Source organism: Clupea harengus, chromosome 3 (genome assembly GCF_900700415.2).
Source record: "Clupea harengus chromosome 3, Ch_v2.0.2, whole genome shotgun sequence".
Taxonomy (NCBI): Eukaryota; Metazoa; Chordata; class Actinopteri; order Clupeiformes; family Clupeidae; genus Clupea; species Clupea harengus.
Genome location: NC_045154.1, coordinates 11142763 through 11159470, shown reverse-complemented (window position 1 = coordinate 11159470; position 16708 = coordinate 11142763). Strand labels below are relative to the sequence as shown.

The following is a 16708-nucleotide window of genomic DNA, read 5'->3' as shown; positions in this document are numbered from 1 at the left end:
GGATGTACAATACGTTTCCTACTGTATGTGTGTGATTTGAAACCAGAAGTAATAAAAAGATGGACTGTAGAGTTCTCAGCGCATCTGTGTAGTTATGCTGCTTTCTGGTGTGATGTACGGTCTACCACTCAAAATGTGGTGACGCATTGGGGAGTCAAACCTGGACCCACTGATGACGTTAACCACTGCACCACCACACCACAAGATGACACAGATTTAAGATGAGGCCACATTATTAGACACTTGATCTGTTTGACTGGTAAGTAACAAACTTGTCATTTCAAAGCATCAGCCTTCTGGTAAAGGTAATTTAGGTATTACAAAACACAGGGACATGAAATGGTAAAAAAAGTTTATTTTTCACAGTTCTCAATGTTAATTTTTCTTGAAACAATAGGAAGAATAGGTTCAGTTTCAGATGCAGGAACTGATGTTTACGGGCAGTGGTCAATCCCTGCCGAGAAAGACGAAGAAAAAGTGACTAAATATAAAAAAATATAAAGTTATTTGAGACGGATGAGAATACAACCATAACCAATCATACCGACCCCGTTTCAAAACAAACTGTAAAATGTTATAATTGTACCACAGTTTTATGGTAAATAATAACAGTAATGTCGAGCTATAGTAGTCTAAAGCAACACTGCAACAATGTGCCACTTTTTGAGGTATGCTTGTATAAAGCAACTAGTTTTAGTATCATCTTTTGCTGGTATATGGTCATTCGAAGGACAGATAAACACATATGTTGTTCCCACTAGCTATCCATGCAGTTCTGTGTTCTGGGCCGGAACACCCCATGATAATGAAAAAAAAGCTTGCACAGCACATTGCCAACTATGTCGACAAAAGACACCAGTATGCATGATAGCAAGCGTTTATAAGTGCTAATGGCCTCCGTGAAGCTGGTCCCCCACATCATCCGAAAATTAATACAAGTATTGTTGTGCATTTGTGCTAAGGTCAGTATTGCAACAAAATGGGGAGGAGCCAAGATGGCCTCCTTGGTTGCTCTGTCGAGCACCTTGGAAGTTTCAATCTCATGTTATGCCTTTCATATACAATGCTCTTCTCTACTACTGCACACAGCCGAGCTAATTTAAGAGCCCATCTAGTCAACATTTTCTGTGTTTATGACCTGAAGATTGTTATTTGTACATTTTGCTAATTGTTTCGAAGAATTTTATGCACAAATACAGTGGGGTCCAAAAGTCTGAGACCACCAGTAATGCCATTATTTAAAAAAAAAATGTATAAATGATAATAGGTTAACAATTTAAGTGAAAAGTTGAATCTTTGTGTTTGGTATGCCCCCCTTTTTGCTTTAATGACAACATGCATTCAAGCTCCACAAGTCTGTGCAAACCTGATGACCCCTGGTATATGCCATGGAATACTTGGCTTTCTCAGTCCTCAGGTGCCCCCATAAATGCTCAGGTGAGGTCAGGTGACTGTGGAGGAATGTCTACGACAGCCTGCCCTCCTTGGGTATCAGTGCTACACTACCCATAAGTACTATGAAGATCATATTTCAGTGATATAAAACTGAATCAACATCTCTTCCTGTGTCTTCCGACATCAAATATAAATGATTGTGGTCATTGTGATCTTAAAAGTTTTTCAGTTTTCAAGGATAACTCCACATCTACATGGCTCAGTCAAGCCTGCTGTCCAGGTGTACTAGTATTGGTAAGGAGACGACATCTACTCCTCACATGTTGACACGGTATAAGGAGATAGTTGAAGTCTTAGAAGTCTTGTTAAGGTTAAAGCTCTGTTGACTTAATACATTCGGGGTATATGTCCAAAGAACTCAATTTTACCTTTTTTTTTATTAGCCATTCATTCATCAACATTATTGATGAATTATAACAACAACAACAACAACACCAATGTGCTGATTACATTTACCTCACATGTTACCATTCACCTCATGTCAATGTTACATTCACATCACAGTAATATTGTGGCTTGTAATGGGAGTGATGTTTGTGTGATTGCCTGTACTTCCGTGTTGTGCTTGTTATGGGAAGTACTCCGACAGTTTGTAGTGACAGATGTTCATGTCTGTAGGTTTGGTGGTAGTGTTCTTATTTCAATGTTTTCCCTCTTGTGTTTTAACGTGTGTGTGTGTGTGTGTGTGTGTGTGTGTGTCGGGGGGGGGGGGGGGTCTGAACAGGGGGCGTAACAGCACAATGTTTTTATGGCACAAACCAGCACAAACAAAAAAAAAAATTTGATGACATGGGTGGCCAGCTTCATGGAGGTGTGCCTGTGGGGCTATTGGTGGTGTTTGAAAGGTTTATGCCGGCCTTTCAGGCAGTTAGCTCTCTAGTTTCAGACCAAATCTCCTCACTCCTGCTGTAATATCAGTGAAAATATGCATATGTATTTTGCATCATGTTACATTTTGTAATTTAATTATTTACAGCATGACTGGTGTATGTAAATAGGTGGGGAATAATAAGGATAAGTGGACACTGATATTCACTTCATTGATACGTTTCTGACGGCTTGCCCCTAACATATTCCTCATTTGTCTCATGTTAAACAACTCTTACAAAATAGTATTATGTTGTAATAAACTGTTTTATGTTACCTGAGTGAAGATGGCATCCAATGCAAATTGCATTCCTTGACCAGAGGTGGGTGTGGGTTTGGGGGTTGAGGGGGGTCACCTGAGGTGGTGGTCCTGCTGCTGCCAGATGCGGAAGAGGTCACAAAGGAAACGAGGGGTGCGCTCGCACACCCCCTTGATGAGTGAGAGGGAGAGGGCCATAAGCAGACGCTCCTGAGGGAGATCATCCAGACCGCGACTCCGCTGCAGAGCTCCGTGAACATTCTCAACCGCCTGTGCCAGGTGCTTGCTCCATTGCTGCACAACACAATCAAACCCAATCACACAGGTGTGTCACACTTCTCAAATAAAGAACTACTAAATATTCTGTATGTTCTTAAGCAGTGTGGGTCCATTTAAAACATACATTGCTCTACTTCCACACAGCTACGAAATGCATACATCTTCAAGGATTTACAGAATACAGATGACCCAACAGTTTTTTTCTAGGAGCCTTTCACCATTGGCTGACAGTGGTTCCTTTGGATTTATAATGTCAAAAACAGCATGAAACATACAAAGACAAAATACATTCCAACATGTCATTTTGGTCTTAAGTGTGCAGCGTGTTAATGGTTTGATGCAACAAAAATGGTTTCACTATCACTTCCACTTTCACAGAGACCACAATGATACACATGTTGCTGAGTCAATGCTGTTATGGCACTTTCCCACTGATACTAAGCATCAGATTTTTGTCTGGAGAACTTTAAATCAGCAGTGGGCAACTGGTCACTGGTCAGCAATATTGCTCAGAAGTTGCCATCAACTTAACATTCTACCATCAGATCATATCAGAACTGTGTGTAATCTGGTCCCAGAAAAACTCCTATACTAGAGCCTGAGGGAAAAAAATATATATAATTGTAGATTCAAATGAGAGGCAAATTAAACTACAATGATACTAACGTGTTCAATATGATGAGACTAAAATGCAGACAGAAAAATGGGAATCTCACCCAAAAACCTACTTTGCCATGGAAGCACTCACCAGTGAGTTAGAGTTCTGCAGAGATCTTAAGAGGTTGTCTGTGGCACGGGCCATCACGCTGTTCTCCAACTGGTCTGCAATTTCTATCAACTCTAGGGCCACGCCTCTCAGAGCAGGATCAGGGATTGGAACCGCTACAGGAATAATGAATGGAAGAACTTCTTTCAGGCACACTCACAAACATCGATGGCAAGCTATCATACTGTATCAAAGCCTACAGTTGTCGCAGACGGCCTCGTACAATAATATGACCCTTTACCTGGTGGTGGCGCGTGCACGTTGGGATGGTGGTTTTGCAAAAGATGCTGAAAGTGAACGGAAGGCGAGTGTCCGTCTGTTTGGAGTTCATCGTCATCCCCACTGTAAACTTCTCTGTTAGGTGCGCCGTAGGTACACGCTAACCCGACACTGTTGCAGTTGATATCTTGAACATGTTTCAGCTTCCTTTCCAAGTCTGACAGTTCCTGTTCCAGTTCAACGTTTTGACAACCTTTTTGTTGCAAGAACGTTAAGAAGACCTGGGATGTAATGTTACCGAAGGCAGTGTTTGCATCTCCGGTAACATCCATGCTGGTCCTATCCCGGTGGCAACTCTAAAATAAGTTGGGGTTTATCAAAGTTAACGTTACTTCATTAACGTAACACATTCTCATTCCGTATCTGACAGCTAACAATGGCATACAAAGACACAATGAAAATATCGTATCAAAACAGCGTTCATTGAGTCAGTGATTAGCTACAATTTGCTAGATAGCATAGCTGATCACTAGATGGCATAGCGATAGCTGACTTATCTATCCTGACTAGTCAGTTAGCACGGCAGGAACACTTCCTTGAGCTGCATTTGTTAGATTAAACATTACAGATATCCACAGAGAAGATCTCCTGTTCAGACATAACGTTAAGCAGACAATTTAACTAAGCGCCATGTTACTCAATCGAACTTTAGCTCTAGCCATCTTACTATCCAGCTAACTTCACATAAAGTCTGATTCTGATTCTTCTGATTCTGAAGTCTGACAACGTTCACCTCATTTCTGCCCAACCGGTAATACCAGAGCACGCCTACGATCATGTATCTTAAACTGCGAATTCTCTGGTAATGTTAAATCAAATTAGCTTGTATGTGACCGTGTAACATCACGACCTCATAACTTTCAACTTTCTTGTAATTTTTCAGGGAACCGTTATCGTTAATGCTACCGGAGACACTGCGTCTCTAGACATATCCGACCAATAGCACAATAAATTACAATGTAATTTAGAATTATGTTCATAATTGAATGAGTTTACCATAACTGTTCGCTTACCAGTATTCTCTGTGTCAACAGGTTGTTTTGTTTCTCCCAATTACTGTAAAACGTAGTGTCTCAACTGTGTCTCTCCTCCCGTTTTAACCTAACCTATCACCGATCAGTTTGCGCCTGGAGGAAAATGACGTATGCATTAAGGGTTTATCTTGCACATTTCCAAGTGTGGAGACCAAGATAACACGTGCTCATTTAGCTAGCAACCAATTGTGCTGCCGCTGCTACTACTACTAGATATATAATCTAAATGTCACGGATACAATGAAGTCTACCCTGGATATAAACATACGACTTACAGAGCAGAAATGCAACACGTTGACGCAGTGAATACAACTTAAAATGAACATGGCATAGAGAGGGCAGGATTGAAAGTTTCACCAATATCCTTTTACGCACATTTAACATGACCCTCACCCTGCAAATGTGAACACTTCCAGGAAACACATAAAACAAAAATGGCATGAACGTTTAGAAACAATGTTTTGTCACCCCTTTTCCTTCCAAATTCCACTATAGTGGGTATCATTTTTATTTTATTTTGCACAACATTCATATTGAAACTGTAAAGACGAACTTTCTTTAAAAATACATATTCACAGTTAATGTTATTGCAAACTAATGGAGCAGTGGATTGCTAAAATTCACCTTACGATTGTTGCTGATCAAAGCAAAGAATTTAAGTAAATACAAAAAAAATACTCCTACTGTTACACTGCACATCAGAATCAGAATCAGATTCTGATTCTACACTGCACATCAGCAGAGCCCACACATAGCTACACATAAATTGCTCCTGGACACATGCCATGAGGGTGCATTTTGTAACAATGCTTCTCTGGTTGCCTGGGAAAATCCCCTTTGTGTTATCTCGCCTTCCTTATTTTGAACCGGTCTGTGCCATTATCAGGACATGCCAGGATCAAACTGAACACAAGAAAAGGATTTTTCAGGGATCCCTGATAAAACTAAAATTTATTTACAGTTTAAAAAGCATTACAGTAAAACTGGCAGAAGCTACAGGTCACATAACAGGTCGCAAGACTTCTTAATGGACAATTGCTAATGTCAAGGTTACGTGAAATGAAAATACACACGATATATATATATATATATATATATATATAAAAAAAAAAAACAAGCAGCACATGTAAACACAGAACTCAAAAATCCACTCAGTGACTAAAAAACACAACACACAGTGTTACACAATTCATACACAATACATTACTGCATCAGTAACATGCTACATGTCCATATTTCCAAACCATTTTCAACTCCTTGTGCAATCTTGCGACTATATGCAACTCTGTACTCACACAGAGTTGTTGTGACCCACAATGGCAGCTGTCTTTTCAGATGAGCAAATGAATAAGAGCTCTGTAATTTGAAAACTAAATGTCCAACTATGCCAAGAAAGTGGGACTCAGCAGCCCAGGCCACCAAAGCTCACGGACTTCGCAGCATTCCGACCAACCACCCTGCGGCCTGTTTTGGGTAGAGAGCCTATCTGGCCACAGTGGTTCCCTGTCGTAGCACTCTGCCGGGGAGACAATGCTGCCAACCTGGCCTCCTTCAGCTCCCTGTGGGAAAAGAAGAAGAAATTCAACAGGAAGTCAACTAATATTCACATCCTAGACCACAAAACAAACACCTTTTTTTTTTTTTTTTTAAATGATTCACACAAAATATGGATAAAATAAATGATAAAATGATGAGACCACAGTCCACAAGGGCTCACATTCCCTTAATAGTTTAGTGGCTGACATGCAGTCTTCAAGGTCTTATGCTGTATAAATCAAACGCCTTCATTTCACCATTTCATACATATATTTTATATCATGTCTTTCTACGCATCAGTTTCTTCCTGCCCATACCCACGCTCGCACGGGTCCTGCGGTACTCCCGCATGGTTGCAGGCCTCTACCACAAGTCTGACTTCCTAATTTAAAGTATTTCAACAATGTCAATACCTCCCCCTTCTGGACATCTGAGTGTAGAACATGATGGAACTCATCTGGCATTGTTCAGCTATTGAAAGATGCCATTTTGTAACGATTACAATCATATTTCTATTGTGGTGTACCTACATACACACTTGCGCTGCATTTCTAAGTTAAAACTGAACAAACAATATTGTGTTTTTTGAAGTTCAATGCAACTTGAGCTGTGCCACTTTCAAGTTCAATACTAACCATAACCTTTGAACCCTTGAACTTTGCCCTCTCCCCGTTGCTGACCTTTCTAGCATGGCAGTCCTAAACTTCTCCACGTTCAGCTCCTTGCGCAGCTCTGCGGCCATGTTGCCAGCTCTCTCCCTCCTCAGCAAAGGGTGTCTGCACAGTGCAGAATCAGATGGACGCAACGCAGGGTCGGGGTCCAGCAGGCCCTAAATAAACATTTCACAGAGAAACATGCAACCGTGAAGAGATTAAGAAAAGAAAAAAAAAAAAAAAAACACAAACAGAACTTTCAGGCATCCCTATTCATCCAAACAACAACAACTGCAGTTGGGTTTAGTTTATCACAAACTGAGATTTCTGAATGTGGGAGCAACAATTTGACGTATCCCCATTTTGGCTACCTGAAGGAGACTGGTGAAGGCAGCCGAGAGCTTCTGGGGTAAGACAGGCAGGTGAGCCTGGCGCAGACGGTGCCACTCGTCTCCATTCTGGGGCAGCGCTGGCACGCCGGCAGCCAGCAGTGTCGTCAGACCCAGAGCAAAGATATCAGCCTTGGGCAGCTGGCTGTAGTCCTGCAGGCAGAGTGAGCGAGTTCAGAAACTACAGCAGAGGCACCCAGGCAGCATGTGGCAAGATTCATTTTGATGAAGCTTGAGGCTCTGCGTAGAACCAGTTCCAACCAAAGCAAACTGCTGGTTGTGCATTTCTGAAGCCTTTTTGAGGGTTTTTCTGTTGAAATAAACTAAAAGAATGTGGTTTAAAGGCTCGTGTATAACATTGGAATTTGATTGGCTGTTGTGCTAAAAAGTCAACAACGTTTGGCAAAACCGAATCGCGGATTTCACCTTTAAGGCCTGAAAGTAACTTCTTCTGAACAGCAACTGAACCAATCTTGAGTCAGCAGCTGTTTGTGATGCAGTACAGGCAGCTATGTGCTAAAGCCAACATTCACTCCTTTACCTCGTGCAAAACCTCATTAGCCAGGAAGCGGCTGTCTCCCTCTTCCACCTGGGGGTTGGAGACGGAGGTCACATGGCCCAGGTCACCTGAGGAACACCAAGACCAGGTAAGATGACATCACATTAAAGTCTATTGGGTAAAACCCATTACAACATCAGTTTTCTCATCCATCTATATGGGGCCTGACTTGCCAGCCAAATCCAAAGGTCTAATATCTGGTACATGAAATAAAAAGGCACTGTACCAATCTTGTAAACTACGCCTGATGAAGGGTACACATCCTCTTCTTCCTCGCTGTCCCCCTCTCCTCCTGCACTAGAGCCAGGCCGCAGACAGACAAAGATGTTGCCTAAAACATAAAATACTTCCTTAAATCACTACTAACAAAACACTTATGAAGTTACCTTATCTTCAGGGCATACTGTATTCCTTATATTCAAGGGTAGGCAATTCAAATAAATGGTTAAACTGGACATCAGCCTCTACAAACAAGGCAGTAGAGTCAAAACAAGGAGAGCAGTGGGAGGGACATCGAAAGATAGAAGAAAAGGGCTAGGTACAGAGACCTTAAGGGTAACGGAGACAAAGACAGAAAACCAGAAGATGACTGACTTACTGGGTTTAATGTCCAGGTGCACTAGGCCTAAGCTGTGGATGTACTTCAGACCCATGGACACCTGCAGCAGAAGATCCTTCAGCTCCGGCTCCTTTAAGAACTCCCCCTGCTGTTCCTTTTCTGTAATGACATCCAGTAGACTCCCACCTGTGTGGCAACACAGAAAACAGAATACAGCAACTGACATACTTGACATTACATAATCACATTTTTGTAAACAGAATTATACAATACAACTGTGAAGGGTTACTGACCCATACCATTATACCAAGAGATTCCCTAATCCATGATCACAGTCTACTATAAGTAGGTAAAACAGTTAAATTATAAAATTACAGGTAAATTGCATAAATATAAATAAAAACAGTTTAAAGGGAAACTCTCGATTCCACTGTATAGCCGTTTTGTGGTTGCCGGTTTTAGCGTTCTAACTTAATGCTGGACCGGTTTCTATTGTTTATGTCTTGTAAAAATCTGGACCCAAAAAATGACCTAAAAATAGGACCCAGGCTGAAAAATCCCCAAAATTCCCCTTTAATAAGTATAAAAGAAGCCTCTATGTTTAATGTGACATGAGCATACCATCACAATATTCATTCTGAATGATCATGTGTTCATCCTCTGCCCAGGCGGAGTAATAGCGCACAACATGGGGATGCTGGCCCAACACAGCATGGGCATACACCTCCTTCAGAGCCAGCTGCCTACACAAGACACAAAGGAAGAAAAGTGGGTTGTTTACAACCACCAGATCCTTTTACCGCCACAACTACCATATTCTTTTAAACTAAACACCACATGTCCCTTTCACACAGTCAGCAAAGATGCATTTCTCCACTTTATTTTATAAAGCAAAAACATAGAGAAGACAAAATGGCAGAATAGGTTAGCATGTATTAAAGGTTAGCGTAGTTAGCATGTACTAAAGAATACTCATGACTGCATGACGTACTGCCAAAGGAATATTTGCTATGACACTATGCAAATGGTGTGGTTTTATTAATGACATCAGTTATACAAGTTCTGTTACATGCTTAGCTGCACAGACTGTGTGCGTGACTCACTCTTTGGCTGAGCCTGCGACAGGGTGGCGGGAGCGTTTGATGGCGTAGAGACAGCCGTCCAGCCTCTTCACGCACTTGTACACAGCGCCAAACTCCCCCACACCCAGCCTACCCAGCTCCAGGAACTCGCTCTCATAACGAGACAGCATGAGAGCCCGCACAGCAGGCCTCTGACAATACAGGACATGACAGGGAGACAGAAGAGGGGAGGGGAGAGATGAGAAACATAATGAAGTGGAAACAAAATGGAAAAAGAGAGAAGACGATTATTTTGCATTGCACAAACAGCGGATAGAGGACTGCTGACAAAGACTAAAAAAAATTATTAAAGGTGTGCCAATGAAAACTGATACATTTACAAGTAAGTGATATCCATCATTAAAAACGCATCTTACAATTAGACCACTACACATAAGGTTAAAACATAAATCCTGTTTCCTATTTAAATAACATATTTAAATCAAACTATGAAATGTAAACCATACCTTCGGAGGCAGATAATACTCTTCATCAGATGAGGTCTGGGCATCTTTTGATCTAGAGAGAGAAAAAAAAACAACACAGTACAGTAATAAGACACGTTTTACCAAGGAAATGGATTAAAAAAAAAACCCAATAATTCTCCAGTTCCCTGCTCTTCATCTCATTCCCCACAGTACCTGTGGCAATCATCATCATCATCGTCACTCCTGCAGCTCTTCCTCTTGTAGTGCTCACTGGTCCTCTGGACGGTCTCTGGGGTGAAGGGGTTGACGTTGACCGAGGGGAAGCGGCTGAGCTTCTCGCAGGAGGAGAAGAGCAGGTTCCTGTGACTGCGGGGAAGCCTACTGCAGGAGTCTGGCTGGGCGGATTTAGAGAACAGACTCTAGGAGAGGAGATGCCCCAGCCGTACTATTAGATTAACTCCGTATTAGATTTGAATTAGCCTGACTCTGGTCTCCTCTTCGATTCATTTGATTAGCCCAGTCATTTGCCTCCCAAACTGTCTAGAATATGAGGGTATGGATTTTTTTTAAAAATATTTACAGACTCTGAAGTGGAATTGAGTGGTTAGCTTTATTCTGCACTTATGTGGGAATGTTAGTCCCTTCCATTGACTAGGCTAATATATCTTGCACACTATGCAGCTCGTCATCACCATAGACTTTAAATTAATGGGTTTGAAGTCATTACAGTTGCCCGAATGTTTATGGGTTACTAAACCTAAAAAGTTCTTAGGATTTTGAATACGTTTGGCACATAGTTTGTTTCTAATGGAGGGTTCTTCACAGCTGAAAGTCACAAAAACCATCAACAATAATTGGAGATAATTATTTAAAGAGAAACTGAAGAGTTTGTTTATTGGAGAAAAGAAAATTGGACAGCATTTGGCCTAAACCTTATTTCTTTCTGCCTCATTCTCAAAACTGTTTCAGCCAGGCTTATTCCATTGTTTAAGATAAGTTGTTCTGTTGCTTATTATGTCGTTTTAGATAAGTACAGGCTAGTGGTAGTACAGGCTAGTGGTCAGCCCATGACTGGGGCATTTTACTAATCTTACAGAAGATCCACTTTAGAGGGATTTACAGTGGAACCAATAGTGGGGATAGAACCAAGCCCATCAACTGATGCCAAGAAAGAGTATTGCACCTACCCAACTACTGATGTAGAAACACTTGCACTCAATGTAGCAATGTTTCTGTAGTGTCCTTTTGGGACTTTATGTGAAGGAGTGTGCTAACTGCATATTTGTATACAAACATATGGATGTGCATCTAACTGTATATTTGTATATAAACATATGGATGTACATCTAACTGCATATTTGTATATAAACATATGGATGTGCCAGCTTCACCTTAGGTGTGCTGGGCGACTCGCACAGCCTCAGCTTGTTCCAGGCCTCGTAAGGAATGGGCGAGCTGGGGAAGGAGGGGGACGCAGTGATGCTGCTCCTCCGGTGCCGCTGGACCCTGGGGGTGCGGCAGACCGAGGATGGGCTTTGGATGGGACTCCTGAAGGTGAGGCTTCTCCGGAGTTGGCCGCGGGAGGGGCCCCAGTCCTCTGACGAGCTATCGCCGCTGTCCTCCTCCCCACAGCTGGAGAAGCAAAGGGGCTGCACCAAACGCTCACTTGAACGAGCCATGCCTGCTCCAGGTCGTCTGCTAGATTCAAGATCATCAAAAACAAATGTTATATTGAAATACAACCAATGGTGTACTACTCAAATCTTTTAGAATAGTTTGTGTTGATCTGCAGCTCTCTATGACATTCTATTTGTAACTTTTCATTCGCTCATTTTAATTCACTGGTACAGAGGAAGTGCTGGATACATTTGAAGAAAGTTGTCCAGACAAAAGATGCAAGTCCTACGCAATCATTTGTACAGGGTAGCAAGAGAATGAGAATGGGCAGGGGAATCCTGCAGTCTAAATGCAGGCTATAGGGAAGGCCTAACATTTTCACCCCACCCAAAAAGATGAACAGACGGCTGATGTCTAGATGGTATAGCCTCAGCCTAACAGTATACTCATAACTAACTGCTAGTAATCGACCATATAGGCCTAAAATACCCTCCCTAGTTGTTGTTTTTAAGATAAGGCAACCCTACAGCTCCTAACGAGCTTGCGTATTTTGTTTCGAACAAACAAATAACAAGCATCAGCTGTTTATTAACGTGATTACCCATAAAACACAACTTTAAGTATTTCTGTAAGAAATCGTACTATAATACTCAAAATATGAAGAGAACGTTGAGGTTTCACACCATACTCACATAATGGCGAGTCACACCTGCTTCGCACTTTCGCGCCAGGTATGTTAATGAGAAGGAAAGATGTCATCACAGTCCACATACGTCACCTGTCTTGTGTTTAATTTTTGTTTTTTTATAGCTTTCTAATATTCTATTGGTCGTTATGATTTGTACATGGTTGTATGGGCCTGTGTGAAATAAAAAGAGAAAGTAAAAGAGTAAATAAAAGGCCAAATACTGAACTATTGGACTATCGTTAGACCCATACTGAAGGGCATAATGTCTAAACCAATGACTTTAAAAACGAAACTTTTTTTTAAAGTCATTGGTCTAAATATAGGTTACATAGCAGACCTAACTCGTTACCCTTTGAGTCTTATAGAAAATGTTGCTGTTTAGGACCACCTATTGTGACTGCAACATTGTATTCAGATTACTTTCTGCCTTTCGGTGGAATTTGTTTCACGTCCTCATGTATCCTTACACCAGCCTGTAGCCATTTAGGTAACATAAGCCTGTGTTGGGCATTGAAACTCAAATATTGAAGAATTGTGAGCTGTGAAGCCACGAAAAACACGTGAGCGGAAGTGTGTGACGTGATCAAAACACTGTGTTGAAGCAGTGGGTGACAGCAAGTCCCCGTCTGTGGTATGACTAAATTGCAACTGAATGGTCAGAGTACCGCATTTTATTTAAACACAGCCGTTGCCCATGTTTGCATGCGTTAGTTATACATCGAACGAAGCCTAACGTGTTTCCGTCTTGAAGGAAATCGTATCCGAGCATCATGGTGGAGCAGTCGGATCGCGCTCCGCTCCTGGACTGGGAGGAGGTTCCCCCGCCCGAACCGGCTCCGACAGTTCCGTCTCCAGTGGAGGAAAACAATTTGCGGTCCAGTCCGTCTAATTGCCTGCCCGCGGACAACACCACTCCCGGGGCTGGGTGGAGTACCAGTCCCGGGGCTCCAACGGGTGTAGCAGCTGTTACTAGCAGGGACTCGAGCTCGCCATCCAAGCACAGTGCACAGTGGGTTGTTGAGAGCACAGATGAACTGGACAGTACGTTCCCAGGACTGTCTTTGAAAGACCATACAGTGACCGGATGGGAGGAAAAGGATCAAATTGTCTCCGTGTTTGTCGTCACGTTTGACACCAGATCAGGTGGGAGTGACTGATGGTAAACAGCTCAACAAACGTGGCAGTAGCGGGCCTCCAGGTTGTACGTGTGAGAGCAGTAGTCTCCTATAGCATGACGTTGCTATACCATTAGCTGTAGTTCTCTGGTCTCACCGTTCTTATCTTTACAGTAGTAAAACATTTAATCACGCTATTCAAAAGAGATATGTAAAAATAAACTAGACAAACTGAGAACAGACGCATCGGTAATATTATGCAGTGTTTAGTGAGGAGGGACTTGGGATGATAAATCCCCTTAACCAGGATGTGTGTGGGATGGGCTAGGCGAGGTATATCAGTCATCAATTCTAAGATGTTGGTGGCTTTATTATGGAACGTTCTTTAACTTTCGGACACCTGCACAGTGCACACCTGTTCAACGCATATGCTGTTCATTTCAAATGAGTGGAACCGTTTCTTGAATGAGTGGACGTCACTTAGTTTTAATAAGGTCTGTGATGCATCTGTCTTCACTGGTGTGGAAGTGATGAAAAGCATTATGCCACACTGACCTGGTTGACTCTAGAGCATGTTATGAACTACAATGACTCATTTAAACTTCGTACTTCCTTTCACACTGAGTCATAACGTTGAAGTAGAATGAAAGTATGACAGGCTACCAGTCTTACGCCCTGTGGTCATCTCCCTGAAAGCTACCCGATAAGCATTGCTCTGATTTCTCCACAGCATCAAAACCAAGTGGCAGAATTTTTGGCTCTGGAGAACTGGAACTTTAGGTTTAGGTTTAGTTGAGGCTGTGTGTTGCTTTTATGGTACCTGAAGACAACAGATCAGGTTGTTTGTTTTTGTTAGGGTCAACTAAGGAACCTGCAAGAGGCATCATGGTCATCATTGCCTCTGAGTATTTGCCTGTTAGTGAAATGTAGCCTATTAGATGCTCTTTACTGTGAGCTCATCCAGAAGTGTGAAGATCAGATTGAAGTTACTGCCCTGAATCCACTCTGCTGATTAACTCTACTTCTAACTTCCTTAGTGTCTGTGGTTTAGGACTATTTCGTAATAAGGGATGCTTGCTGAAACCTTCATCAAAAAAAGGTTCCAATGGTGGTTTGTTTGAAGCCTCTCTCAGTAGGAGTTTTGGCGAAGGTCTTTTAAGACTTGTAATGAAAAAGGTTATTCTATAATGTAAAGTAACTATTTTGTAACATGCCGAGTACATTGATGGACAGACATTGATCCTAATCTTGATAGAGACTGAGCAAGCTATTCAATTCCTTGACTGAAATAGGACACGTTTGTTTCTCACAATGCATAAAGGCGAAGGAGTTTCAGGAGAAGAAGACTTCCTTTTTCGATTCATTATCAGAATCCACATAGAAGTGCAAAATGATTGCATTCTTGTTCAAGTGTTGATCTTTCAGACTCTTACTGGCAGTTTTTGATAGAGCACTTTTTCAATGTATTATTTTTCAAAATGAAATCTGTCATTCCCTCTCAATCAGTGCCTGGAAAAGCCTGTCATCTCCTCTGTTTTGAGGTATAAACTGCATAATCACTCTATTTTTCTCGAGTCATGCCATTGCTGTTCAATGACACATGCTTTTAGGGTTTATTTTTCCTTTGGTGACTTGCGTTTCTCTCTGTTACTTCCCCTTTGTGTCTCGGCACTCATCTGAGATTTCGTGAGGAATTTCACTTAGTACTGGCTGCACAGTAGTGCAAACAAGACTGTTGGACAAAATAGAACTACACATGTTAATCTTTTATTAATCTTATTCTTTACCCTAGACCTAATAACCCTAATCTACATAGAAATAATTTCATGCATTCAGTGGCACTGTATTGTCTAATGCCTGCTGATAACGTTTCATTTTCAGGTAACATGGTGGAGTGGTGCCTTCCTCAGGATATTAACTTAGACGGGGTGGAGTTCAAATCCATGGCCAGCGGCTCCCACAGAGTCGCCAACGACTTCATGTAAGAGTCTGTGAGGCAGTGGAGTCTTTTGTCATCCTATTTAACTTTTCATTGATGTCTTTTAGCTTTGGAATTTGTCTTAATCGTTTCAGTACAATTTGACTGCAATTGTGTCTTAAAATAGCCTTAAGCTATTGTCTGAGAAGTCAGCTACAGGACATGCAGATTTGTGTAAGGTCACAGAGCCTTTACGACTGTGGAAATGAAGTCCCCATCTGCTTCCCCTCTCTCTAGATACTTCCGGAAGGACTCGTACTTCGGGCTGGCATGCTTCGCCAACATGCCAGTGGAGAGTGAGCTGGAGAGAGGGGCAAGGATGAAATCAGTCGGAATTCTGTCCCCCTCATATACCCTCCTCTACCGCTACATGCATTTTCTGGAGAACCAGGTTCGGTGAGTGTGGGTGAGGGTTAGTAGATGGGTAGAACTGTATAGGTAGGGTAGGACTGTATAGGGGCTGTTCTTATTCTATCATCACACACAATCCTGAGTGTCGGCCAGAACACCACTTCAAGGCCAGGATGTTCAGGGCAGGAGAGGTGCACGCTGGAGATGAGGCAATGATGAAGCGAGATTTGATGCAACCACTTTGTATTGGAAACTAATCAGGAATACAGGAATTCTCTAGCAGAGATATTCAGTATGTTGCAAGCAACCAGTGTGTTATAACAGTGTGTGGTTAAGGTGTGTGTGGAGTATGTGTGGTTCTGAAACAAAGTAGAAAGGGGAAAACAATAAGTACACAGCTACTACGTAGCCCTCGCGCACATATCTACGCTGACATGTTAACTCAACAGGCTAGTCAGCTCACGGTATCACTAAGCATGTAAAATGACTAGATAAGGCCCACAAACATGTAAATACAAATTAGTAGGTACGTAGCTACACTATAATGAACACAAATAGCATACGTATGCAGGCTAACAGGATAGAAAGTACATGGTTTGGCGCAATGCAAGGTAATTTAGCAAGCTAACATAAACGTCATTCACACGGTAAATGCTAGCAATCCTTCACCCGTTTAGCACTAATGATAAACAATTAATATCTCCAAACATATAACACTGCTTAATACATGGAATTAACATCCCAGTAGAGAACTTACATCTTTCATAGACGCACA

General features: G+C 41.9%; 3 protein-coding genes across 6 annotated transcripts in view; 1 reads left to right on the top strand and 2 right to left on the bottom strand.

Annotated features, from left to right (window-relative positions):
- Positions 1-335: 335 nt before the first annotated feature.
- Positions 336-5027, bottom strand: bida (BH3 interacting domain death agonist). 2 transcript variants are annotated; one of them, XM_042703665.1, is made up of 5 exons: positions 4919-5027; positions 3868-4201; positions 3609-3742; positions 2600-2875; positions 336-2361 (listed from the first exon to the last, which is right to left on the bottom strand). In XM_042703665.1, the coding sequence occupies exons 2-4, from the start codon at positions 4175-4177 to the stop codon at positions 2675-2677; spliced, it is 645 nt and encodes a 214-aa protein (XP_042559599.1). In that variant the 5' UTR covers positions 4178-4201; positions 4919-5027; the 3' UTR covers positions 336-2361; positions 2600-2674. The 2 variants fall into 2 exon arrangements, with proteins under 2 accessions (XP_042559599.1, XP_012688608.1); XM_012833154.3 differs by having other exon boundaries at positions 336-454.
- Positions 5028-5699: 672 nt separating this feature from the next.
- On the bottom strand, positions 5700-12598 carry wee2 (WEE2 oocyte meiosis inhibiting kinase). Of its 3 annotated transcripts, none has more exons than XM_012833100.3 (12): positions 12494-12598; positions 11576-11882; positions 10398-10603; positions 10224-10275; positions 9739-9908; positions 9257-9378; positions 8675-8821; positions 8303-8407; positions 8059-8144; positions 7500-7670; positions 7156-7304; positions 5700-6498 (listed from the first exon to the last, which is right to left on the bottom strand). In XM_012833100.3, the coding sequence occupies exons 2-12, from the start codon at positions 11861-11863 to the stop codon at positions 6342-6344; spliced, it is 1653 nt and encodes a 550-aa protein (XP_012688554.1). In that variant the 5' UTR covers positions 11864-11882; positions 12494-12598; the 3' UTR covers positions 5700-6341. The 3 variants fall into 3 exon arrangements, with proteins under 3 accessions (XP_012688554.1, XP_031420417.1, XP_031420418.1); XM_031564557.2 differs by having other exon boundaries at positions 11576-11879; positions 12494-12589; XM_031564558.1 differs by lacking the exon at positions 12494-12598 and adding an exon at positions 12189-12210.
- Positions 12599-13046: 448 nt separating this feature from the next.
- Positions 13047-16708, top strand: part of dennd11 (DENN domain containing 11) — an 11231-nt gene continuing 7569 nt past the window's right edge. The window contains exons 1-3 of the mRNA XM_012833124.3: positions 13047-13632; positions 15486-15585; positions 15820-15978. Coding sequence (XP_012688578.1) covers positions 13260-13632; positions 15486-15585; positions 15820-15978 — 632 coding nt within the window. The 5' untranslated portion in view covers positions 13047-13259. The remainder of the gene's footprint in view (positions 13633-15485; positions 15586-15819; positions 15979-16708) is intronic.